The 26324-nt window shown below is 41.3% G+C and overlaps 2 protein-coding genes across 3 annotated transcripts in view; both read left to right on the top strand.

The window, feature by feature from the left end:
• Nucleotides 1-894: 894 nt before the first annotated feature.
• poldip2 (polymerase (DNA-directed), delta interacting protein 2) lies at nt 895-14983 on the top strand. Of its 2 annotated transcripts, none has more exons than XM_028574345.1 (11): nt 895-1187; nt 7333-7414; nt 7739-7836; nt 7949-8048; nt 10164-10239; nt 11107-11214; nt 12029-12165; nt 12407-12433; nt 12619-12744; nt 13265-13344; nt 13470-14983. In XM_028574345.1, exons 1-11 carry the CDS (start codon nt 1000-1002, stop codon nt 13582-13584), a joined length of 1137 nt encoding a protein of 378 aa, XP_028430146.1. In that variant the 5' UTR covers nt 895-999; the 3' UTR covers nt 13585-14983. The 2 variants fall into 2 exon arrangements, with proteins under 2 accessions (XP_028430146.1, XP_028430147.1); XM_028574346.1 differs by having other exon boundaries at nt 896-1187; nt 7339-7414.
• Nucleotides 14984-16358: 1375 nt separating this feature from the next.
• Nucleotides 16359-26324, top strand: part of lrrc75a (leucine rich repeat containing 75A) — a 52516-nt gene continuing 42550 nt past the window's right edge. The window contains exon 1 of the mRNA XM_028570150.1: nt 16359-17426. Coding sequence (XP_028425951.1) covers nt 17178-17426 — 249 coding nt within the window. The 5' untranslated portion in view covers nt 16359-17177. The remainder of the gene's footprint in view (nt 17427-26324) is intronic.

The raw sequence follows: 26324 nt of genomic DNA, 5'->3' as shown, positions 1-26324 counted from the left end.
GGGAGTCCTAACGGACTTGTTTGAGCAACCTGATTATAATGAATTAAAGTAGTCCAGCCTCTAACAGTCCTATGATGGTCCACTCCCTTCCCATATCTGTCTTTCAGTCTCTCTTTCTACAATTAACTTCCCACAACCTGTCAGCACATGTTAAACAGTCTCCTTGCAGTTAGAAGAAGACATGCCTTTATCCTGCAAGGGGACATTTTCACTCTGTTAGTACAGTTTTTACACACATTACACACAGGCCTGAAAATACACACACACACATGCTCAGGACCTATTAGATGCACTAATGAAGAGATGTCAGCGTGAGGGGGCATCCCATGTCCCAGAGCAGTTAGGGGTTTCAGTGCCTTGCTCAAGGGCCCCATGGCAGTGCCCAGGAGGTGAACTGGCAACCCAACTCCCTACGGACTGAGCTACTGCCACCCCACAAGTCTCACATTTATCTGTCGCTGTCTATTTCATTCAAGATGTTTATTGTCACACCGGTTATACAAGTACAAACAAAGGTTATGCGGGCGGCTCCATATAAGAAAAACAGTAAGTAGAAATTGTAAGGGACATATTCAAATATAATAAAATACGTAAATAACAAATATAAGAGGCAATGAAGGAAAACAGTGAATATAAAAATACATAATAATAGAATAAAATGAAATAACATAATATAGCATTAAGAAATGTATACACAAAGGCCTATTTATGAAACAGTGACTATTGCACACAGAATGAATATTGCACAGAGCGTTGAATTATTTTCAATACGTTTGGTAAAGTAGCATTGAGTCATGTATGTCTTAGAAAAAACTGCATCGTCTTTCCTATATATACCCATGTACCTCTATTACTTCTCGCAAGTTTATCTTAAGCATAACGTTATCGCAAATACGACTCTTCAGTTGTTCCCTGAACGCGACATCAGTGCCCTGCTAGCTAGTGCATATTGGGTTGCGTGTTAGCTAAAAGTGAGCAGAGCGTTGCGTAGCTGGAAAGATGGCGGCCTGTGCGTTACGCCGAGGCTTGCTGAGCACTGTCAGTAAATACAACAAGAAACACACCCTTAGAATACTGTCGAGTGTCGCTGACAGCAGCAGCGGGTTTGAGGTGTTCAGACCGCGGGTACAATGCCGGGCCTGCGGACTGCCCGGCGGTGTTCAGCAGAGGAGGTTCATGTCCTCACGGTAAGAGACGCAGCCAGTGTCCTCAGACTTTAGCTAAGTAACGTTACAAACTCTTCAAGATGGCACCGTAAAGACACTGGCCACGTTGTTGTTAAGATAGCAGATGCTTCGAGGTTGTTTCTGCGTTATGAGCGCGGTGGGCAAACATGAGCTGACATTTAGTATCCGAAAAAGAGAAAAGTACGGTTGTCCTCTGCTGCCCATTAGCTAGCAGATAACTAGCCAGCATGGATTGAGATCCCTGATTTGACTGCCTGTCTGCAACCTGCTGAGTCAATGCATGTTAAAATTACTCAGTTAAAAGTTATCACCCACAGTGGAAATCTATTCTTTAATTATTTGGCATGTTTTAGAAAGATTGACATTAGTGATGTCACGGTATTCAAACTGAAACAATTTTTAACATAACGTTACTGGTTATCCGTAACAGAGTCTAAATGAGTTCATTGTTTACTGGCGGTACGTGTTGGGTCAGATTACTTTAAAATACCCTTAGTCAGTTACTGAATAGAAATTACAAGGCAATATTTCAAGATGAATGTAGGTTTATCTAATCTGAATACGTTCGGATGATTTATATATTACTTCGAAATCAAACATTGAAAACATTGCACTTTACACTAACACATAGACATAGATGGTTATTTACATTTTCAATGCAAATAAAATACATTTTTCATATTCAGCATTTACAGTTTGCCAGATCAATCCTTCAGTACTGACACAAAGTGCAGGTGTACTGTGTTCTACAACATGTGGGATGCTGTTTCTTTTGTCTGAATTTTTGTAGCTGCTGTTTTTCATAGCATACATTAGTAGAACATATTCAGAATTGGTATCATGAAACCAAATTTCATGATTTTAAAATGTCCATATTTTAAAGACGTAATATAAATGTAATCAAGTAATCCTTGTAACTATAATCTAATTACACGTTTCCAAATGTAATCTGGGTTGATTAGGCTATAGTTTCTAAAGTTTTGTAATCTGATTGCGTAATCCCTATTACCAATCCGTTACTACCCAACACTGTTTACTGTACGTGGACGGATGTTCTTACTTTACTTTTGTCTAATAAATGTTGTAGTATTTAATCACTGTTCTAATTTGATAACAAAGCATGGATGGATAACATATTTGTGTCAATGCTGAACTCAGTGTTTAATGTCAGTCATTGATACAGTCTATGCCAGTTTCTTTTGAAAATGCTCCAATCCGCATGCCAAGTAACCTCTACCCATTGGCAGGAGCACAGCCTTTTATTTACGGTAGTTACCCGCCCTACTCTGCCTCTGATTGGCTAGTACTCGTTGCCTTCGTCACAGAATGTGGCGCAAAGGAAAAAAAAATAACACTGCCTATGTTTGCTTGGTAGATGATGGCATGCTTAATGCTGAAATGACACACTGATAACAAGAACATTTTAAAATGTCTTCATAATAAAAAGGTTGCCTCTTGGTCTATGCTCTGGCATGACTTAAACCGCCTACACATGATAAGCGATTTTCTCTCTGCGCACCGCTAGGTAGGGCCAAAGCCGGTCTACGGAAAGCCGTTCCACTCCCTATCCAGCCCCATTGTACCGAATTTGGTTGCAGTTCCACCAGAGTTCCACTGGGGGTGATCGCGGTCCAGTGCAAAATGAATGGGACTCTATGGAGCTAGACGGCTAAATGTGTCTCTTTCGCCCGATTGTCGTTGAGAAACCTCAGATTTGATTTTAGTTTTTGCAAGTTCAACATGGGTTATAAGTCGAAAGTTGAATGAACGAGTACTTATGTCCTTTTGATTTCTTACAGGTTGAGTCGTTGTTGCCCATAACACGCTAGCATTCTGCTAATGAATGCTGATTGGTCAGTTAAGGTCTGATTACCATCGGAAATCCAGCTTGACGGCATCCGAAGAAGAGCCTGAATCTCAGAGTGAATATTTCGGCGTGGTCATTAAAACATCAGCAAACCTCTTTGTAGCATGTGTATTAACAGCGAGAGTCTAACCTCTCAGCTGTGTTGTCGATGCCACGAGAGAAAAAAGGAAGCGACTCAGAGCTCGGCGTAAAGCAGCATCTCTGGCCGTATATGTGTATGACGTCATTGACATTTTAAAAGGCTTTTTAGAACAAAAAAGCCACTTTAAAAAATCTAACACCCAGCAGTGTGTATTGTCTTTGCCTCCCCTTTCAAATGCAACATTCAAATTACAAGACAAAAAATGATATCCTGAGAAAAGTGGATTTTGAGGGGTATAACTCCATAGAGTCCCATTCATTCTGCACTGGCCTGTGAGCGCCCCCTATATGGATCTCTGGTGGAACTGCAACCAGTTCAGAAGCCAGAAGTAACGAGGGAGTGGAACTTCTTCCTATATTAGAAATTCTTTGGTAGGGCGCAGAGCAAAGCGCAGCGCAGGTATTTGTCATTAAGGGTGGCAAGGAAGCTATTTCCCGTTGCTAGGTAACGATGATATGATATAGGTCAGCGGCAACTAGGTCAAAGTTTAACTAATTTTAACTTTGAGCACACCGTAAAGCGGCAAATCCGAGTGGTGCGGACGCCAGTGGTAGCGCAGCGCATATTTGGGCGTCACCTCTTTGCCCATAGGAAATCCATGGAACGGCCATTGGAAAGACGGCTTTAAGCTGCCTACACATGATAGGCTGACCTTTCAAAAGTGCAACCAATGAGATAACAGCTGTTGTTGTTGTTAACTTACCTTAGGTATTGAAATTGGTATTAATTGACAAGGCATTTTTTGATACTCGATTCTGTGGAGGCAATTCTGTCGGTGCCTAAAAGTCCCAATGTTAACCCATGTAATTTTGACTCCGGGTGTTACATGAATGAAACTTACCTCACACAGCATGACCAAGCAGTTTTTGCTTCCCTAATCCTGGACATATGATTGAGTTTACAGACTTTGTGCTCTAATTGTCATGGGGAACTGGTCGGAGCGGCAGAATGTACTCGTAAAATAGAGCCACTGTGAGAGAAAGTTAAGGTGGGTGAGTGTCCTCTCAGCGATTGGATCCGCAGCAGTGATTCAGCACCAGCTTGTATCTCTCACTTTGGTTTATGTAACCTTTGCGTTATGTAATCATATCTCCTGTCTTATTACTGTCACTGCCATCGCTCCCCCGACATGGTGACGGCTCAGTGGCTTCACTCCAGTACAGGAAGAAAAGAGTGATGTGAAATGTTCCTGTGCTTATTGGCTGGACAAGTTGTTGACCAGGGTTAGCTGTTGGCTCAGGCTGGTTCCAGGGTTTGGAGGGTTAGCTATATTTAGATCTGATTATCTCCAGCCACACAGTGTATTGACATGTCTCAGCTTGTTGCAGAGATAGTAACAAAAGAAGAGCCTCCATGTGCACATTATGTACAGTGCAGTGAAAACATCAGTACGCTCCAGGGGAGTTTTCAACATTTATTGTTCTCTAATATAGTGTTTTCTATTAGAGCAATGAGTAATACATACCTGCAAACTAGTCGCTTTTCGGCGAAAATCACCGCTTTGAATGGGAAAATGTCATCCACGTGAATCGTGTAGATCCGAAGAGTTTTTGTGGGTTTAGGTGTGTGTGGGGGTGTTCAATTTCTCATAAATGGGAGTTTCAAAAACCTACTGCGGTCTTCTTCACAATAAAACATCTTTGGTGATACAACACAATGTTAGTTCAATGTGAATGCTACAGCACCGGTGCCTTAACGACCGACCTACCGGACCGAATAGCAACGTGGATTTCGGTGCCACTTAAATGCCTGCACTTCTCTCTGATGAGAGAGGCAACTGAAACATCGCCTCACGTGACGCTAGTTAACACTACAGTTGGCAGCAGCTAACGTTAGCCTACCGTTAGCTAGGAGCTGGAGTAAACACGGTTAAAATGCTAACAGCTAAACGGTGTAAAGGGTGTCTGTATTTCACTGGAGAAGACTCCAACAACAGTTTGTAGCTGCCGTTGTCTAACAAAACAACACAGACTCAGCCTTATCTCGCCAGCCTCATGTGGCATTCAAAGTTATTGTAAAATACCCTTTTCCCATCCAATGGTTGTTTTTGTCGTTTAAAAGGGATTTACTGGCGAAATAAGGTATTATGAGTTATTGTTATTACATTTTTAATAAATTATTTCATTTTGACCCTGTGGCCTTACAAATAAACAATCTTTTTTTTTTTTTTTTTAAAAAAAAAAAAAAAAGAGGTGAAGAGGTGTCACCTTTTTCAGCATTTCTGAGTTTGCAGGTATGTATTTCAAAACAGTAGGGCTGTGCTCGATTGAAGAAATTCTTAGTCGACTAACACTCATTCAGTTGTATTGACTAATCGATTAGTTGATTTATTCGACAGATCTGTAAATCTGAGTTTCTCTGCAAAGAGTCATGCAAAAGCAACAGCGGGTTTGTTCAGGACACCCCCGTCTGTCGCTAGCAATGATGACGCAGTGATTAGTGACGATTCTCTCTGACCAATCAGTGGTCTGCAGGTTTTCACATCCCCTTTTGGTATCGCCTCAGCTTACTTGTAACCTCGACAGAGGTGAAAAAGAACCAGGGACTTTTTTCATAATGGAAAACCAAAAATGGCGAGGCGAGTCGAGCAGGTACCATGTAATGGAAAAACGCCATCACTTGACATCCTATGAATAGACACACAGTAGATATAATGATGCCTTCAAGAAATATTGGAAGCTCTTGATTCATTTCAGAAGAAATACAAGAAGGAAACAGGCATGATCACTCAACACCAAAGACGTTTTGACAGTCTTTCCAACAATGTTCCTTTTAACATGTTTACAATCCTCAGAGGAAATTTGGTGTTCAGGAATTTATAATGTTAAATGTATTGCATCTTTGTCGACATTATTAAACATATACAGTGCGTGCAGTGATGAAGGTCTGACCAAAAGCTTTTAACCTGTGGAGTGTTTTTTCCCCCCTTTGGAGCCATGTTTCAGTGAGTGGGTCCCCTTTTTTTTCGTATCGTGAAGTGCGCACACATCAGGATGCACATGCACATACTCATCCTTCCGTCAGTTTTACGCTAGTCAGCTGTTTGACAGCACCAGCAAACAACGTAATGAGCCAATAAAGGCGGTAAAGATGACAATTGTGATCAAGGAAACATGGATGAATGGAAAAATGTACAATGGAAAATATTCAATCTGCTTTGCAAATGTTTTGATTGCTGATGATTGGCTGTATCGAGATATGGTCTCCCTCTAAATTGAAGGATACCTAACAGTATTCTGACGAATCAATGCAAAACTAAGGGGGTGCAATCAAGAAATCCAAAATTATGGAATATAAATTTCTCCCTTTTTGGTTACTAATTGTCCTGGACACATGATTCACAGAGCAGATATGTATGCTGTAGCAGACAGGATGCATGCAATGATTATTTTTGCACAATACACCCAGGATTAGAAAATAACCCGAAACCACCCTACTGTATAATATTAAATCCCACTGTCCATATATCCACCTCATTGATCCCTACTCTACATCTCTGTTGTGGAGTTTAGCTTTGCAGGGAGCGTGTGTGTGTGTGTGTGTGTGTGTGTGTGTGTGTGTGTGTGTGTGTGTGTGTGTGTGTGTGTGTGTGTGTGTGTGTGTGTGTGTGTGTGTGTGTGTGTGTGTGTGTGTGTGTGTGTGTGTGTGTGTGTGTGTGTGTGTGTGTGTGTGTGTGTGTGTGCGCGGCTGCAGGCGAGGACTTGGAGATTAGGTCAAATGATATTCCTTGTTGACATCTGACAAGTCGAGGTGTTTTATTCAATCTTCTCAACATTGTGATTGAGATTACAATTGAAAGGGATCAGAGAAGCTGAAGGGAGGCATTAGGACTTTCCCTGTAGGGATAAATGTATATAGTCTCCATAGAAGGAAAAATCCTGAAGCCTCTTCTCTTCACAACTGGGATTTCCTGTCGAGGCTCCTCAGGGACTTATGCATGGTTTGTTGGTAGTATGTTGTTTTCTTTTCCATCCCTGTGTTTTGTAGACCTCTGTTAGTTTGTGGTCATATGTTGGTTTTACACACACAATATATCTGCAGCCACTATGAGTCTGCAAACTAAAATGTGTGTACACACACACGCGCGCACGCACACACAGGGTGTAGTGTGTAATGGTGTTGCCTGTATTTGGCAGGAGCAGGCCTGAAGGGAAGATTTTGGAGACGGTGGGAATGTTTGAGGCTGTGAAGCAGCACGGCAAATATGAAACGGGACAGGTAAGTCACTTTCAGTCACCACACACACACACACACACACACACACGGGCTGGTCTACCTCCGAGGGGCCTTCTCTCTCTCATTAGAAAATCCTTAAGGTCAATATTAAGACTTAAGATTTTATAATATAACTGTTCTGTCCTGCATTATCTGGTCTGTTTTTAAGTTTTGATAAATCAGTAACTTTGTATTGTTATGATAGCACATTTGCGGGATCTTGTCAACTGACTGTAATCCAATCTAATTCATGCTTTATTAAACCTGCAGATATAATCTCACAGCAACTCATCCAATTTCTGCTTGTTGTTGTTTTGCTCTCCTCAGCTGTTTCTCCACAGTGTGTTTGGCTACAGAGGCATTGTCTTGTTTCCCTGGCACGCCCGACTTTATGACAGAGACATCACCCCTCCCATGGCTGAAAGGTAAACCTCCATCTCTGGCTGCAGACTGCACTGAACAGACCATTGTTGGCTTTATTTAGTGGGTAAGACTTGTATAACTGGGATCTTTTTGTCTCTTATTTCCTTCCTTCAGTAAACCTGAGCCTCCAGGAGCCCACGGCTCCAAGGAGGTGAAGGGGAAGACTCACACCTACTACCAAGTCCTGATTGACACTAGGGACTGTCCTCACATAGTAAGTCACTATTAGGGCTGTCGACGGTGTCTGTCTGTCTGTCTGTCTGTCTGTCAAAAACAGGCGTTTGAATATGAAAATGTATATTCCAATGTTATTAGAGTAAAAAAGGGCACTACCGTGGCTATCTGCCTCGCGATCGTTTGTGAGCCTGGGCTGCTGTAAACTTTCAGTTTCCTGTCTGATTGAACCGGTCGGGAAGAGCGAGGTTGCCGTTACCTGAAGTAAACAAACAACCACGGCAAGGAAGAAGACGGCACAAAGACACTTAACGTAAATCTTCAACTGCAGACACAACAAGAAAATAACGTTGGACAAATTCATGGAACAGCAAGAGATTTGGTTGCTGACCAAATTACGACCGACTCCGTGACGGCGGTATATTGCGCGGCTTGTCCTGTCTCCTGCACGCTCCAGAGAGAGGGAGAGAAAGAGAGAGGACTAATGATAAGCAAGTATTTGTCGCCCGTTGTATTGGTTTGCCCTTTTATGGACATAATGCGCAAAAATAGATATTCAAATATATTCGAACCTCTTTTTAGAACGAATATTGGAACGTCATTTTTGGGCAATTTTGACAGCCCTGGTCACTATATGTTTTTACTTTAGGACCACCAAATACTACCTTACATTTCACATACATCATTATTGCCCCTAGAGAGCCTTTGGATTCCAGGCAGGCAGGCAAGCAACTTGAGATGTGTTGAATATTGTGTTGGAGCTTAATAACAGATATCTTTCTTTTAGGGCCGGGACTCGATTAAAAAAATTAATCTAATTAATTAGAGGCTTTGTAATTAATTAATCGTATTTTAATTCCATAAATATTTGACCTGAGAACAGTGAGAAGTAATTTTTTTCACATGGAGTTTTGGTATACCATTGAATAATGACTGAATACATAAGCTTAAGCAACAAAATATTGTTTATTTTTGTTCAACCAAGTCCAGCAGACCAGCGCAATTTTTGCCATTAAGTGTAGCAATAGCATATTTAGAAAATATATATATATATATATATATATATATATATATATACACATATACACACACACACATACATTTCAGAAATTCAGGTATCCTATAGGTAGGTAGACCTTCTGTAATCTATGTTTTTTTTTAAGTAAAACACAATACCAATAGTTACCCTGGTCCTTAAACCAGTCATCTGGTGGAGCGTAGGTTGGGTGTGGGTCCTTGTACTCGGAGTTGGGCTAACGTCCACGCTAGCTGCTAAATGTTTTGCGTCGAGGTGATACTTGAGGCTCGATGTGCTGCGGTGACATGCGAATTCCTTGTTGCATAGCTTGCACACAACCATGCTCTTATCGACGCTTCCATCCGTTCGTTTTTTATAACAACATTTCCCATCCACGGAGCCAACCAAAGCGGTCTCGTCAGCTTCTTCGTTCATGTTCACTGTGGTTTGTTGTTGTCTGAAGCATTGACATATATAAAAAGTCTGAAGTCATGAACGCTAGTTGGTGCTCCAGTATAATCGGTCCGCCAAAACTCATCCGGTGAGAAACGTCCCGCGGTGCAAAAATAAGTGTGATTAAAATGCGTAAAAAATGTTTAACGTGTTATTTTTTTTGTTAATTAACTCGTTAAAGTCTGTAATTAATTAACGCGTTAAAGTCTCGGCTCTACTTTTTTTTTTTTTTTTTTTTTTTTTGTACAAACTATATGAAAGTTGGTCAGCAAGTCCCCAGTCCAGATCTCACACGCTTATCCTCTGTCCCTCGTGGTAATATAAACAACAATTAACAGTAAGCAATAATCAAGTTGCCATAAAAGGAAATCTGAATAATAAGCACATTGTTCACAAACATTCTGGTATCGATGAAATTCTGGTATCCTAGTTGTTATACTCTTTCTCTTAAACAGACCTGTGGGACAGATATTTGTTACGTCAGTATGTGGTCTTTGGGTTAATACCTTGTAATGTATTGTACCTTTACTTACACTGAGCACACTTGTAGACACCCTGTACACGTACGTTTTGATTGTCTGGACGTGCAGTGCAATGAGTGAAGATGGTATTAGGGAGACAAAGCCACCACTTAGTGTCTGAGGCAGCAGTTGTGTGACTGTTGGTTTGTGTTGCCTTTTACAGTCTCAGAGATCCCAGACAGAGGCAGTGACGTTTCTGGCCAACCATGATGACAGCAGAGCCCTGTACGCTATCCCAGGTATGGACGCAAGACTTCATTGATACGTTACTGTCAAGTCAACTTTATTGTCAATTCTACAATATGTGTCAGACGTAGAGAGCAATTGAAAATATGTTTCTCTCCGACCCACGGTGCAATAAGGACATGTACAATAAGTATAATAAAAATAAAAAAGATAAATGTATACAAATAAGATAAAGAAAGATAAGTTATACAATTGAAAAGATAAGTAATATGTAGAATACAGTAATACATTCTAAATAGTGCAAATGTAAGGCAAAATCAAACTGTACAGAAAACTAAAGAAAAAGATATTGAAATGTGCAATATAAAATGAAGTGTTCCTGAATGTCTTTATTATAAAGTGGCCGGTGCTGATCCTGATGGGGGTGGGGGTTATGAGTCCAGAGTTCTTGGCTTCCTCTCGCACCGCTTTCGGTGTCTCCTCTCCGGGGGTCCAAGGTCCTGGAGCTCGTGTCTCAGTCTGTTGGGTAACGTATGTAGGCCAGCATAAATTGACGGCTGTACTTGTGTTCGGCCGTGGAAAAACACAAAGAAAAGTCAAAAGAAGAGTTAGAAATAAAAGAAAACGCAGCTCTATCGGGACAGAGAGGTGCCGCCATCTTGAACTACTGACATGTTGGCCACATAATGTCATTGGTGGACCCTGTATATCCCATTTCTAACAGGATGGAAGATACTTCCTCCCTACTCAGGATATGGTCCAGCTTAGCACCTCATTCCACTTCAGGATTGTTTGACCGGAGTTCAGAGCTGAGTTTGATCCTAGTCACCATTTCAACTCCCACAGTATAAAACATTTGATGTGGTCTAAATTGTTCTGTCTCATCCCCATGTGACCGTGTGTCTGTTTCTTTCCTTCAGGTCTGGACTATGTGAGCCACGAAGACATCCTGCCCTATAACTCTGCGGAGCAGATCCCCATCCAGCACGAGCTGTTTGAGCGCTTCCTCACGTTCAACCCTGCCAAATGTAAACCCTCTTCTACAGTGTCCTTCAGCTTTCAACCTCATTCTGCACACAAACCTTTTACAGTGCCTTACAGCAAGCATGCTTGGTTTTGCGTACAGTAAAGGCAGTGACTCTGTGTTACCTTATGTGCCAGAAATCTATATTAATTTGCCTGTTTTTTTCTGACAATTTGATAAACAAAATGCCCCAATTAACAAAACTGCTTACATTTCTTTTTTTTATATTTAAATACAACCGTTAAAATCATTGACAGTCTGGTACAGCCTGACTCTGGGCAGTAAAATTGAGATTAGTGTTCCTATTCAAGTTTATGTTCTGCATGTTCAACGGTTGTTGGGTAAACTGGTGATAAACACACTTAGAAGATTTGAATTGCTATGTTTTCTCAGTTCTTATTATTTTAGCAGTGGTGGTCCTTTGGGGCTGGCTAAAACCTCTTTGGGGGTGCCAGTAGGAGAAACCCTGGTTTTATAAGTCATAAATAATACATCTCTGTAAAGATGACATCATGTAGATTGTCCATGCAGTTGATGTAAGTTTAGGTGTTATTCATTTCTGTATTTTCACAGTGATTAATAGCTGTGGTAGTTGGTTGTGTAGTTGAATGTTTTAGATGTTGTCTTTTATAAGCCAATGTTACCAGCAGTTACCAGATTCATAAAAGAATGTATTTCCCTGATATACAAGTTGTATGTAATTTCACCTTTAGGTTAAGATTTGACCTTTTGAATTTAACCAGTGACATTGTCAAAGTAACTAAAACAATTATTTAAATTATTTACTAAATATTAGTGTGCTTTGTCCTTCTCTGTAGCTCCTCCGTTTACAGCCAGAGACACCCTGAAGGCGTGGCAGGAGAAGAACCACCCCTGGCTGGAGCTCTCCGACGTCCACAGGGAGACCACCGAGAACATCCGAGTCACTGTCATCCCCTTCTACATGGGCATGAGGGTAAATGACCAGCGCAACTCTTGCATGCATAAAAACAGCATAAAACTTCAGAAATATGGAGCGGTTGCTAAAATTCTTTCTTTAAACACAGCCTGTAGCCACACCAACTTGAAGCTTGTCTACATTGCCTAAATGTCATTTTGGGTCTGCCAAGCGAGAGCCTGGCCTTCGGGCTTCTCGTGGCCTTTTCCTGTTTCAGTTGGTTCTATAAATGCTAATGGGAATTCTCTCTTGTTCTCAGGAGGCCCAGAACTCCCATGTTTATTGGGTGAGTATCAGAATTTTTGTTATCTGTGGGGAACATCACGTTGAGTGGTCCACAAGAACAGTCACTGTGGGAAATTAACAGCAGCTACAAGCCAGGCACTGGTATATTTCCTAGTGACTATTAGCCTTTGCCTGTGCCAGCAGACTCGGTGTAGTAACATGTTTGTGTGCGTTGTCTTTCCGCAGTGGCGCTACTGTATCCGTCTGGAAAACATGGGCAACGAGGTGGTTCAGCTGAGAGAGAGGCACTGGAGGATCTTCAGCCTGTCAGGAACCCTGGAGACGGTCCGAGGACGCGGAGTCGTAGGCAGGGTTAGTACACCACACACCGGTCACGCAGTCTCCAAGATCTTGACCATCTGGAGATGGTGTCCGTTCACCTATTTTTTTTTTATTTTTTTTTTACAGCAGCTTCTTCCTGCATCAACAGCACACTAAGCAATCAACCATATTTACTATGCATTCTGTCTGGTTTGATTATACTTTATTTTGCCATTTCTTTTTCAGTGTGAACATACTGCTGAATCAGTATGTAGTCCGGATTTAGGATACGGCAGTAGTTTATATCTTTCTCCAATCAGCTGCGTTGTAGACATTACTTGTGTAGCTCTACATATATAGCCTACCATATATACACAAATTACACTATAATTTATAGTGTAAAAAAGTGTATATACACATTACAATTTGTGTGTGTATATATATACACCATATATACACAAATTACACTATATACAGTATACTGTATTAGTATACTGTATTAGTGCACCTTGAAACGCACACATTTTGTGTAACCTTGTCACATTGTACTCGTCTTTGTGTGCTGTCACAGGAGCCAGTGTTGTCTAAAGAACAGCCGGCCTTTCAGTACAGCAGCCATGTGTCTCTACAAGCCCCCAGTGGTCATATGTGGTGAGTTTACTGTTCCACAGATCACATCACTGCTACATATTCTACTATTTAGTACATCCTCCAAAGGCTCAACATATTACACATACAATATACAATATTATACTCTTTCTATTATTTGTGTTTAGGGGGACGTTTCGTATTGAAAGGACTGATGGCTCCCACTTTGATGTTCGCATTCCTCCTTTCTCCCTGGAGAGCAACAAAGATGACAAAGCGCCCCCCGCTGGCTACACGTTTTAAATGCGAGTAGTCCCCTTCCCCTATAACATTGCCTCAGCCTTGAGCATAGGACTAGCCCTCCATGTTGTGTTTGACGAGACTTGCACAGTCAAGTGGAAGACCACTGGGAGTTAGGGAGGAGAGTCAATGTTTCCAAGCTGAGCTGGACATGTTGTGCTTTCAATAGCTGAAATATTGAGGCAGGTTGTTTTTAAAGTGGAAGAATTTCCTGCTGAGCTCTGCGGTCATGAAAAGAGCAACAACTCCAGCTGAGCTTCATACTTCATCCTCAGTTGGATACCTCAAGTCAACATGTAAGACAACAGTTAAACTACATGTTAGAAACTCCTTCTTGATATTCTTGTTTTGAATTTATGAAAACGTGACGCATGACTTTTGTCCTGGACCTATTTTCCTTTCATGTTTTAATTATAATTATTACAGTTTACTTATGTCAGACCTCTGTGGGCCACTTACGAGAGGGAAATCGGATTGAAATCTTGGTCAGTTATAGTGTTTTACAACATTGAAGTACAGTGGATGGAATTAGGGTATGTTTGACACTGATCAGAGACTCTTTTAATGTCAAAATGAAATCAAATCTCTACAAATGATTCTCAGTAAAAATATATAAAACATTATTTTTTTATATTCACCTTTGTGTCATTTAGCAGCAGTTATAGCCTTCTACAGTCTGTAGAAAGGTCTATTTGCTTTACACATCTTAGTATACAGTCTCAGGTCTCTTGGCGGTCTCCCTCAGCTCCCTTCTCACATGGGAAATGCAGATTTTGAGGATGGCTTACCCTATGCAGATTTATAGCTGCGCCATATTCTTTACATTTTTGTATGACTGACTTAGCTCAGTGTCTCAGAAATGCTCTTGTATCCTTCCTCTGAGTGGTCATTTTTGATAAACCTTTTACAGATTTGTGTGGAGAGTTGTTTTGTTTTCATGATGCCATTACTGCCAGGAAAGAGAGAAAAGAAACAGCCATCAAACCTTGCATATATAGATGTATTTAACCCTAAAAGCACTTCACAAGTCACATCTTGACTACATACTGATCTCCATTCAAAGGATAGTGTGAGGGTTAGCTGCTCCAGTTATAATTTAGGTGTGACACTGTAAAGGGAGTGAATACTTACACCATCAAATCATTTTGTAATTGCATTTTTTAAGAGATCTGGTTCCCCTTTGACAATTAACGTCCTATTCTCTTGATCAGTGCTTCATTAACTTGTAATTCCACCCACTGTGATTTAATGTTAATAAAGATCAAATGAAGTCCAGGGGCCCTGAATACTTTTCATATGCAGTGAACTGTATGTGTTGACAGCCCAAAAAAATTATGTGAGAGTTGGGTCTTAAATATCTTTGAATAACCAATGCAGTCCACAATAAAGTAATTAAACCAAGCCCTTGGCAGCCATTGTTGTGGCTGAGAGGAGTGTGTGTAATTCTCTGCTCTCTGTTAAAAAACAGAATTAAGTCTTTATCCTGTACACATACTGGATGTTGTTTAAGGCTGACTTTGCAAGCTCTGTGAAAAGAAAAGTTATGAGCCTCTAGTAAAGTGAGGAAACGAAAATAACATCTTTGTTTTAATAAGTGATTTGAAGAATCAATGAAATACTACTGTAAATAGAGATGTAATTAAAGGCAAAAACATAATACCTTTTGAAAAGTACATCTTGACGTTTCTTGTGTAAGATTTCTATTTAATTAATTTAGCTGTTGGTCTCAAACTTGCCCCTGCAAGGTTTATAAGTATAGAATATAAGTAAAAAAGGACTGTATATCTACTTCATATACTTTGTGTGTGTGTGTGTGTGTGTGTGTGTGTGTGTGTGTGTGTGTGTGTGTGTGTGTGTGTGTGTGTGTGCCACATTATGAGTTTATGAATTCCAAACAGTCACCACCAGAGGTCAGTGCAATCCTTTTCTTGGTCACTGGCTACTAATAGATCACTGGATCACTCCATTGAATGCTGATTACATGGAAATAACTCAAGTTTATCTCATTATCTCATATCACGGATATTATCAAAATGGACTCGTCCATATGATGTTTCAATGTAACTGGAACTGATACTAAAATGTTCACTTTCACTTGATGGTCAGGTAAAACTACATCTATCCATTACTTTATCCTAATTCATGTTAGTTATGGAAATGAATAGAAGGGTCTGACAGTGTGCCTTGTTTCTTCCATGCAAATAACCAAACTCGATAGGAAAATCTGCCTATTTAAAAGAATCATGTTTTGTACAAAGACTCAAGGCCATTTATAAATTATTATATTGATTCTAGTTTTCTATGCGGTAAAATCCATTTCACAGTAGCCTAGTGCTGTGCCTGAATAATAACTGTTAATAAGAAGGTCGGGTTGTAGCCTCGTGGTTATGTGACCTTCAGCCAACATAAACCAATTAGTTTATATTGAAGATTTTTTTTTAAATAATATGCTAGCCTACTTTGACAATTAGCTATAGCCTATATGCCGATTTTACTTGAAGACCATAACGGTTTTTTAAAGGTAGGAAAAGCAGCACCGCGACATTAAACAGAGCCGTCCATTTCACGGAGACTGGTGCATCGCCTTCCCAGAGAAGACGAAGTGTCGTGTCTAAGAAACTGCAAACTTGAGGGCTCGTGCTGCTCCCGCACTGCCCTCCCCCCCTCTCTCTCTCTCTCTCTCTCTCTCTCTCTCTCTCTCTCTCTCTCATGGACTTGTGCTCACGTGCACTCGCTGCGCGCCCTCTTCCAGTTGAACACAGGGTGTAATACATAATTCAGTCCCAGCCAGGGAACACCTCAGTCTCTCTCTCTTCTCCTGTCAAGCCGCGGAGCTGCAGCCTCTACACAGCCCGCGGAGCGAGACGCAGATGCGGCTCCTTCCTGCTCCGGGAGCGGATAGAAAATCAACCTTGGAGAAGGACGAATGCGGGGGTTAGTTTCAGCGTCTGCATGACTTCCAGCGGCGGAGGAAGGACGGGGCAGACAGTCGGTGGGGAGACGTAAACATTGCCATGCCCTGCTTCATGCACCACCTCCTCCTCCGATTCGTTTCCTCCTACGGGGGCTCTGTTTTAGAGGAGAACTGCCGAGGAGAGTAAGAAAATGACGCCGTTGTCGAAGGTAAATATTTTGGAGATGTGGTGAAGTTGTGCTTGGGATAGGAGGCTGCCGCGGGCCACGATCTGCACTGTAGCCTACAGCATCCTGACTTTGCTGTGTCCGTGTTTTCCGGCCAAATGCCGCAGGCAGCATCCTCCGAGCTGAGCCTCACTCTCTGGGATTAACAAGTTCTCAGAAGCTAAAAACTAGTGGTTCAACTTCTTAATTTTTTTTGGAGTATTATTTTGTAGGCTATTGGGCAATTCCCTCCTCTGTGTAACTGGGTGATAATGACCATTTTTTATGAGGAATGGTATTGCTCACAGTGCTTCACATACCAGCATCAAACTGCAGGCTTTAAGAAAGATGTGATCAGCTGCAGACATTGTGATTAGCAAAACATCTCAAACATTAATCAGGGCGGCCTCTGCATGACTGCTTGGTGGGACCAGTCTTGTAATTATCACAGTTCACATTAACTCAGTCTCAGCACCATGGGTGCCAAGCAGACCAAAGGCCATGAGCCTGGAGGAGCCAGCCCTCAGCACGGCTGGAAACGAACGCCCACCAAGGAGCGGGGCGACATCTTGGCTTCCCTCATGGTGAAGTCAGGGGACCGGCTGAGCCGTGGCGGGACGCCGCCGCCCTACCAGCGCCGCATTGGCATGATCCAGGAGATGATGCTGATGGCCAAGCAGGGCAAGCAGGACGAGGCCACAGAGATGCTCAAGACACTCCGACAGGTAGCAGCTCTATGTGTGTTTGTGTGTGTGTGTGTGTGTGTGTGTGTAAATGACTGTATGTTGAAGAGTAAGTAAAGCTCTCAGGGGTCACAAGTTCACATTTCTAGTTCAAGACCACAACATCCCTGATTGCTTTCTTTCTTTTTCCTGCCTCTATTCATTTCTTTCTGTGTAAGCATGTCGTTTGATGTCATCACTGAGGCTGAAACAAAAGCCAGGCTCAGACTGACTGTTGACACACTGACTAAACTAATTCAGATTGACTGCGCACATTGCTGATGAATTGTTCGCCTCTCTGCCTGTATGACTGAACACGCGCCCCCTGGCTGGCTGGCTGGCTGGCTGGCTGGCTGGACCTGTTGTGCTCAGCCGGGCTCTGCTGCACTGGTACAGTGTGGAGATTGCTATGATTTATAACCTCACTATGTCTTTCAAGACATTTGCAGCACTTGGCTGGCTGACTGACTGACTGGCTGGCTGGCTGACTGGCTGCTGCTGCTGCTGTTGCTACAGAGAGAAGGTAAAGCCCAGCAGCAGACTGAAAGAACCTGTTGTGGTTAGAAACAAAGGAGAAGCAAGAACATGAAAATGAAAATGCCACCAGTTGAATTAGAGGATTTGTAGAGCTGTAACAAAAGGGAGGATCTGAGTGTAAAAGGAGTAATACATGTTTATCATGGAAATGCAGAGAGAGTAGAATAGATAGTGAAGGGAGAAACCAATGTATACGCTCTCATCCCTGTAGACAGCCATGCACACATTCCATATGCTGCTCATTGTTTATCTCCCTATGACTCAACCATAGGGAGTCTCCCGCTTCTACAGACCCCAGCTTTCATAGTTTATTGTTTGGGCTTTGGAGATTTCCATCAGCTAGAGGAGCTAAGCAAACAGGCTTAAAGACGAAGGACACTTCTCCATCCTTTACCATCTCCAACACTGCTCTATTAAGCTATGATGAGAGGAGGAGAATCACAGCCTGACTGTGAAGGCAGAACAACACAGCAGTGTGGTTATAGAGTCATTCCCAGTAAGCTCTGATTCTGAGGTTTTGGCAGCGATAGCAAAATATCCACTTTTTGATACCATAGTTTTAGAAATATACTTGTTTTTCCATAAAGCCCTCATGTCACCAGAAATTCAAAGCCAGTTTTCAGTGCTGTGGATACATTTGGTTTGATACTGAATACTGAGGTGCGATACCCATCAACATATACCAGTAGTATAAGTGTGCTTAAAAAAAAGATGACTCGTTTGATCAAGTTTCATCTACATTGTTTTTACATGCCATTGCCCATTTTGATAGATATTTCCCACTTGACAGAATAAGCTGCTGCACTTAAAGGGGAACTACGCCCATTTTCAAAAAAAATCATTCATGGTAATCCTATGGTCTGAGACGGTCCAAAAGTATTAGTAGACATTAACAAATGTTCTAAATCCAAAAACTAGAGTGATACAACTCAAATATGTGATGTCATCAAATATAAATTGTGGAACTGCTCCATAGACAATAGCTGAATTCTGGGAGACCAATATAATTTGAATGGTAAAACAGCCACTCTCAAATTGGACCTCCATTATGGCACCAGATAGAGCTGCTGGGAGATTTGTGTTAACCTATGAAGCACTTAGGGGACAAATTATCCTGTCATTAAGAGACTTGTACACAATTTACAAAGTTAAGATGTTTCCGTATCTCATCAGTGCGTCCATTCTTCATATGATTACATTTACACTGTTGTTTAAGCACCAAACAGTGTTGCTTGTGATGTAGCATTAACAGAAAGTTTAATGTTTGAGTCTGTAAACAGCAGTCCACATGGGAAACGTCCCCAAGCACAATGCTTTCTAACTGGGTCAAAGTTAATGATTTCAAGAGACGCTATATTTCAGATTGAAGGAAAAACAACAGGTTTTCATGATTGGAAGAGCTCCAGTGACATAACCATCAGTCAAATTTGGCTTCATATCCTGGGGGCTTTTATGCTCTGGTAGAACAATATATGACGGACAGATCACACGATGAATTGGATAAAGACAATTACTGAGGAAAGCAGAGAGGGGAAAAAAAAAAACACCATGAGGGTAAAACTGCAACAGACACTGATGAAGAAAAAAAAGAGGAAGCAGTGGTGGGTGATTTCATAGACATTAGAAGATACTCAGAAGAAAAAGAGAGGAGAGCTTGTTTACGAGGAGAGTCACTCTTCGCTGGTTACCAGGTTTTTCCTCTTTCTTGCCCTGAAACCATGGCGATGGCCGGAGGGCTCGGACTAAATAGACATTGATTAATCAAGCGGTGGGCTCTGATAGGAGCTAATTAGGAGCCCACCTTCTTATTCGCCACCATTCAATTAACTTGACACCAAAGCTAGCATCTCTTCACCACTTCCACCTCGGCTGCCTCAAAGCTGATCGCTAAACTACAACCAACCGCGTCAGTGGAAACCTCCACAGGCTCTAAATGTGTCCTCAGTGGTTCCCTCGGCAGTCTCTATTTTGTGTGTAGTGTGTGGGATTGTTAACACATCTTATGGTATGTGACTCGTGTTTTGTCAGATAATGAGAGGCTAATGTTGTGTTGTGGTCGCCATTAATATTTTAAGACTGAAGCTGCAAGCCATGATGAGGATATGGTCAACAGAATATATTAATTTTGCATGAGTTTTATTTTCCTCCCATTGTTATTTTTGCCCATTATCTTTGGGCAGCTGTTTTCAAGCTCAAAAACGCCATAGAGAGCCAAAAGTCACGCCCTTCTACTTCCAGTCCATGGGACCTATCTTTCGAAAAAAATATGAACTGTAGTGAACGGGGAGAGGCAAATTATTTTTTGATCTCGTTTGAATTGAGCCATGGATTACAAATATGATGTTTGCCAATTTAAAAGATAATTTTTAAACCTAAGAAAGTCTCAGTTAGCCGTAGGTTTGTCATACTGTATGACCACTTAGTTTTGTGTGAAACTGCTCAGTGAACTACATCTCTCGTCTCGTCTCACACAAATAACGTCACCTAGCTTGATGCTCAACTTGCTCGCTAGCTAGCTAGCTTAGCTCTGTTCCACAACACATGTAACGTTATCTTAACTGCTGTTTTTTATCCAGTGAAGTGTTTTCAGCAGATAAACAAAAGAACAAGCAAGATCCTCTGCTTATTTGAGTAACATTACATCCCCAGTACAATACACACACACACACACACACACACATCGTAGCTTCAGCAAGACGTCATCCATGAGACATTGAAGCGTGTAGTCTTTCTAATTACTAATTTATAATATACTTCAACAGTTTAACAACAAACTGAGACTTTCTTGACTTGCGAAATTATCTATTAAACTGATGAACATCATATGTGTAATTCATGGCTCAATTCAAACGGGATCAAAAAATAATTTGTCTTTCCCCATTCACTACCATTCATATTTTTTCCGAGTTAAGGTCAAGGGGGTAAGCTTCGCTTCAGAACTCAAACCTCCTATGGCGCCATTTTGATGCTACAAAGAGATCACCTCCCGTTAGCATTCCACTGACTAGCATTCATTTTGACGTCACTTTGACAGCGAATAACTTTACATCTGAAGCGTTTAAAGACTCTATTTGTCCATTGTTTATTTCTAAAGAAACACGACAATGTAAAAAAGGCTCCATTACCTTGTACCTCACGTTATGGCTCCGTAGCAGACGTTTTTATAAAAATAGGCTAACGATTGTGTCATTACCAAGTGACTTACTGTCGCACAGTAGAGGAATTACCGTATAGTACAGGAGAAGCTCGCAAGCAGTTTTGCCTTACATGAGATGTTTAGGTTTAATTACTAATGTTAACTAGCATGTTAGTTAGCAATAATTAGCCTGTGCTTATGTTATCTCCTTACATATACCTATAATCTCCGTCTCTGTAAGATTGGGAAAGATTGAGATTTCTCTTGGCACAGCTACCAGAAGACTTACAACTTTCAGACACGTTGTTCACATCACATTTACGTTGTCTCTGTCAGTTGGAGGCTGCGCAGTAAAGCAAGAGATCACCGGAAAAGTGCTTCTAATAGCCTTCACTGGTCTCCGTCTAGAGCAACAGGCTCTGTTGGTCCATTTTATATATGTCAATGGTTAAGGTCCCATGGCTTTCCACCGAAAGGGGAGGGACTTCGCCTCCCTATTGCAAGGATTCAGTGTTCTTCGGAATATAATTCTCAGCTCAGTACTGCAGATGTTCCCTGTAGTGGTTTAAATTATTAAACCTCTTTAGTTGGAAGTTATTGCATAAAAGACTACAACATTGTACATACATTGTACAGTTAATTGAACATCCTTCTTTTTCTTTGGTCTTATCAGCACTTAAAGGGCAGTGTCTCAACATGGTGCTGTTTGATTGATTCAGCTTTGAATCACAGTGGTGCAAGTGCTGCCTGCTGTCTGTACAGTCTGTTCCATCACCAGCTAATTTAAGTTCTTTCAAGTGCAGTTTTCCTACAGAGATACAGTACCAACAACTTTGTGCGAGGTTTTTTACGCTGTCACCTACTACGATGGTGAGACTTTGACATGATGTTCAAACTACAGCCAAAATGTCAGAGCCATGTTATTGATGTAGCCACATGGCTAGCACAAATTTGCCACGTAAAGAATACATTTGCCACCATCAGGTTTAAACACAGACCGTTGCTGTGCTCGGTCATATTGTTCAGGCCGTAATGACAAGGAGCCAAGTTGGAAAAATGCATATTTAGCTTCCTAGTCTTGTAAATATCAGAATTTCTCTCTATTTAGCTAATGAAATAGTTTGACATTTTGCTATGGACACTTTTTTTCCAATGGTTAGATAAGAAGACCGATACTGCTACCATGTCTGTATGCTAACTGTGAAGCTAGAGTTGGGAGGCAATTTGCCTAGCTGCTGGAAGCAGGGGGAAACGGCTAGCATGGCTCGTTTCCAAACAGAAACAACAAGACTAGTAATGGGGGAAACCATCTTGGATAATGTGTAAATGCTCCCAAGTCAGTACGGTTTTCCCATTCTTCCCATTGACATTGCTTGAATGCAGCATAATTAGGACTTTATGTAAGCACCGCAACTTATGGTGCAACATGCTGTCAGATAAGGTGGTAATAAAGTGGTGAGTGGATTTTGCTTCTACACTGTAAAAGCTTCTAAACCAATATTCACCCTTGACTTTGAATCATTTCTGTAGTGCTCCTGTGTGGCTGCTTTGCTGCCTTGGAAAGATGCTTCTTTTTTGATAGGCATCTCAAAAATATTTTGTCAAACACTGCAATATATTTAAATATGGGTTTAAAGGTTTATTCATTCCTCATGTAATGCTGTTTATTTTAATTAAACCACAGTTAGCAACAGAAGGATGCCTTAAACAGCACACAAGGTCCATTATTACACCTTATATAATGAAGTTTTAAACCATGAAGAATTAATATTTATAAAAAATTAAAGCTTTTTTCCCCATGATGACATCTCAGTCTATGAGTCCGGTGTGAATGGCAGGCCCAAGGGAGGAGACACTACAGACCGTTTTCATTGCACACATTTTGATGTGTCATATTAGGAAATCAACAGGTGGAACTAATAACATTAATGATGGGCTAATTCCATCACAGTGTCGCAGTGAGCCATGTCAGTGTGTTGTGTGCACAATACCAGGAACCTGGACCTGGAACAGCCAAATGGAATGCAGCAATCGTTTATAGTTATTAATTACACCTGTGCTTTTCATCCTATGACATATCTAAATGTCAACCTGAGAAGAGGTCTAATCAGCCAGAATAATCGACAACACCAGTGTCGCTGCACAGACTTTTAATATGAAAATATTAATACCAATAATCAGAGGTGGATGACAGTGTCGGGTCAGTTTGTGATCTTCAACTTAGATCAATATCAGCTTCATATATGGGTCCTTCTGCCCTGGTTGCCATTTCCTCTTATTTACCCAAGAGCCTGCACTTAAGCCCTCATGTTTGCCATGTCTCAAGCTCTGTCTTTGTTCGTGTTCAGCCGGATCACACCAACGCTTTGATGCTGGCCAGCACTAATTAGTGTGGGTGGTGCTTTCTAATGAAAGAAAAGCCCGCACTATTTTCCTCATAGCATAAATGGTTGTGTGTGTGTGTGTGTGTGTGTGTGTGTGTGTGTGTGTGTGTGTGTGTGTGTGTGTGTGTGTGTGTGTGTGTGTGTGTGTGTGTGTGTGTGTGTGTGTGTACACATTCAGCACACCCCTTTGAGTTCAGTGAAGTAGTGCGTTTTTATGTTGTCCTAGTCATGAATATTTCAAGAGGGGCTACTGTTAATAATGTATGGCTGGCTGGAGAGTGAATACCATTTATGCAATGTTTGCAATTTCTTTAATATGTTCCACAATTTTTACCGTTACAGACATACTTTTTGATTGACAGGTGAGAACTGCTGGTAACGAGGAATGTTAGTCACACACACACACACACACACACACACACACACACACACACACACACAGGCGGAAATGATAGGTATTGAGATAATTTATCATAAGGCATTCAAATGTTGCAGATAAACTGAAAGAACCAATACATTCCCTCGTGTAGTTGCACTTGAACTGCACAGCAGAAACTGCAGCTGATAGAAAAAACTTTTCTCAGTTGTCTGTATTCAAAATCCACCATTCACCATCCAAGCATCATGGAAAAACTTTAAAAGATGATGCACCCACAATGCATCTCATCGTGTGATTGTGTGATCTCAACTGGAAACTGTGTGAGTCTGTGTATCATATCATATCATAACATACACCTGTTGATGCACTAATCACAGCTTTCTCTCACCTGCTATGTTGCTATTAATGGTACTCATCTGAGAATACAGCAACTGATTGTGTGTGTGTGTGTGTGTGTGCGGGTGCGTGCGTGCGTGCGTGCGTGCGTGCGTGTTCAGTCAAAGCACCTGTCATTATTTACCGCCCCTCCTACGCAAAACAATAGGGAGCATGGAAACCTAAGTGAGTCATACCTTTCTGTAGGAGAGTGAGCATCTCTCGTCCCCTCTCTCTTATTTCAAATTTAAAGGGGGCTTTATTGGGGTGAAAGTTTCAATAACAATGTTGCCAAAGTATCAAAATACAATTCGTCCAAATATTCAGACTCTCTCTATTTCTCTCATTCTCTCGTTCTCTCTCCCTATTTCCCTATCTCCGAAGGTGGTCAGCCCTGTTGCCACTTAACTGGCTTCTACAAACAACAACACAGAAATATATCTGCAGCCACTATGAGCCTGCACTTACCTGCAGACATAAATGCATTCACACATGCACACACACACACACACACACACACACACACACACACACACACACACACACACACACACACACACACACACACACACACACACACACACACACACACACACACACACACACACACACACACACACACACACACACACACACTGTGTTTCATCATTAGCAGTAAAAACAGGTGTGTAGATGAAAAAAAAAGCAGAGCCATTACATGTAAAGAGGATGTATACACCTGTTCATATACAGTATATGTGTATTATTAACCCAACAGCTGGTCATAAACTCAATGGCTGTTGGCATAATGGTATTTGAGGGAAAAATAGGGAAAAATCAAGAAAGTACAAGTCACAGTAAAGTTTATTAAAGTTATTTTAATTGAGTTTGAAGGTTAATTCTGGACCTTGGAAACAAACAAACTCACAAGGTCCAACTTTTTTTTAAGTGTTACCATCAAGTAAAAAATCATTTTTTTTTTAAATGTCAGTATCTTAAGTAGATTACCAAGACTTTTACTGACCACATTCATAAGCCACAGAGGATTAAACCTTTCCATTTTGCACACTGTGTAAGTGAGGACTAAATGTCAGGATTTTGAATTCCAAATTCCATGAAATTAGCACTATCATGCTACCATGAGGGCCCATCACCTTTCCATACCACACTCAAAGTTTACATTTTTTGTCCTACTACGATTAAGGCTCTATGAACAGCTTCTTAAAATGTCTAATCCTCTCTTGTGTCTGTCTAATGATTTTAAGCAGAGTTGTCATTCATGTTGACTTTTTAAGATTTAACAAATGTTCATGTGTGAAGCTCTGCCAACAGGTTAATGATTCGTAGGCTTCGCTCGAGATGTGACACATATTCATTTTCCCTCACCAGGATGGACAGTCAGACAGTGGGAAACAATGCAACAGGCTTTAATTTAATACTTTAGGGGGTCAGCGAGTTTACAAAGCAGCATGAAAAATGTCAAAGCCTTTCATATTTTGGCTTGAACACACAGGGGATTTATGTGTGTATTCCGATGTGCATTAATTACAGTTTTTTTCCCCGATTGCTATCAAGCATGGGGCAATACTGAAACCACTTTTTCAAAACTCTTCATACAGTCTGCATTACCAACATGCATTTTGGCCAAACAGTTAATCTCACCTCCTAAAACTCAAACTCAAACTCAAACCAACAAAACACTAGCCTAACAAGCCAGACCCACATCGAGATGTTGGGTCTGGGAACTCACCATTGACGGAGCTCAATCCAAGGGGCGGGATAAACGGTTGTCTTTCAAATTCCCTCTACATGCAATAGGATAGAGCTACAACCAGGCAGAGCAACGAAGAAGGTAGCGAAGCTAGTTGATAGATTAAACTTTTGTCGTATCCGGTCGGCAAAACTCCGAACACATCTTTCTTTTTTAAGAATGATATCTGTGCCGTTCTTTTCTCAAAGAAAAGCTGAACTCCAAGTCTTCCAGAAGACCGCTGTTCCCAAACAGCAGCAGCAGCCATAAGCCCCGCCCACCGACTCTATACATGATGTGATTGGCCCGGCCAGAGTTTGGTTTTTCCAGCTCGCAAGCCAATGGAGAGTGCCTAGACCCC

Source organism: Perca flavescens, chromosome 3, assembly GCF_004354835.1.
Source record: "Perca flavescens isolate YP-PL-M2 chromosome 3, PFLA_1.0, whole genome shotgun sequence".
Classification (NCBI taxonomy): domain Eukaryota; kingdom Metazoa; phylum Chordata; class Actinopteri; order Perciformes; family Percidae; genus Perca; species Perca flavescens.
Note: the sequence above shows the minus strand (reverse complement) of the source record. Positions and strands in the feature narration are given on the sequence as shown.

Excerpts from the sequence above, each read along its gene's own strand:
- poldip2 (XM_028574345.1), top strand. The coding sequence starts at position 1,000 with ATGGCGGCCTGTGCGTTACGCCGAGGCTTGCTGAGCACTGTCAGTAAA. Across the intron at positions 12,434-12,618 it reads AGAACTCCCATGTTTATTGG|TGGCGCTACTGTATCCGTCT; the intron begins GTGAGTATCAGA and ends GTCTTTCCGCAG. Across the intron at positions 13,345-13,469 it reads GCCCCCAGTGGTCATATGTG|GGGGACGTTTCGTATTGAAA; the intron begins GTGAGTTTACTG and ends ATTTGTGTTTAG.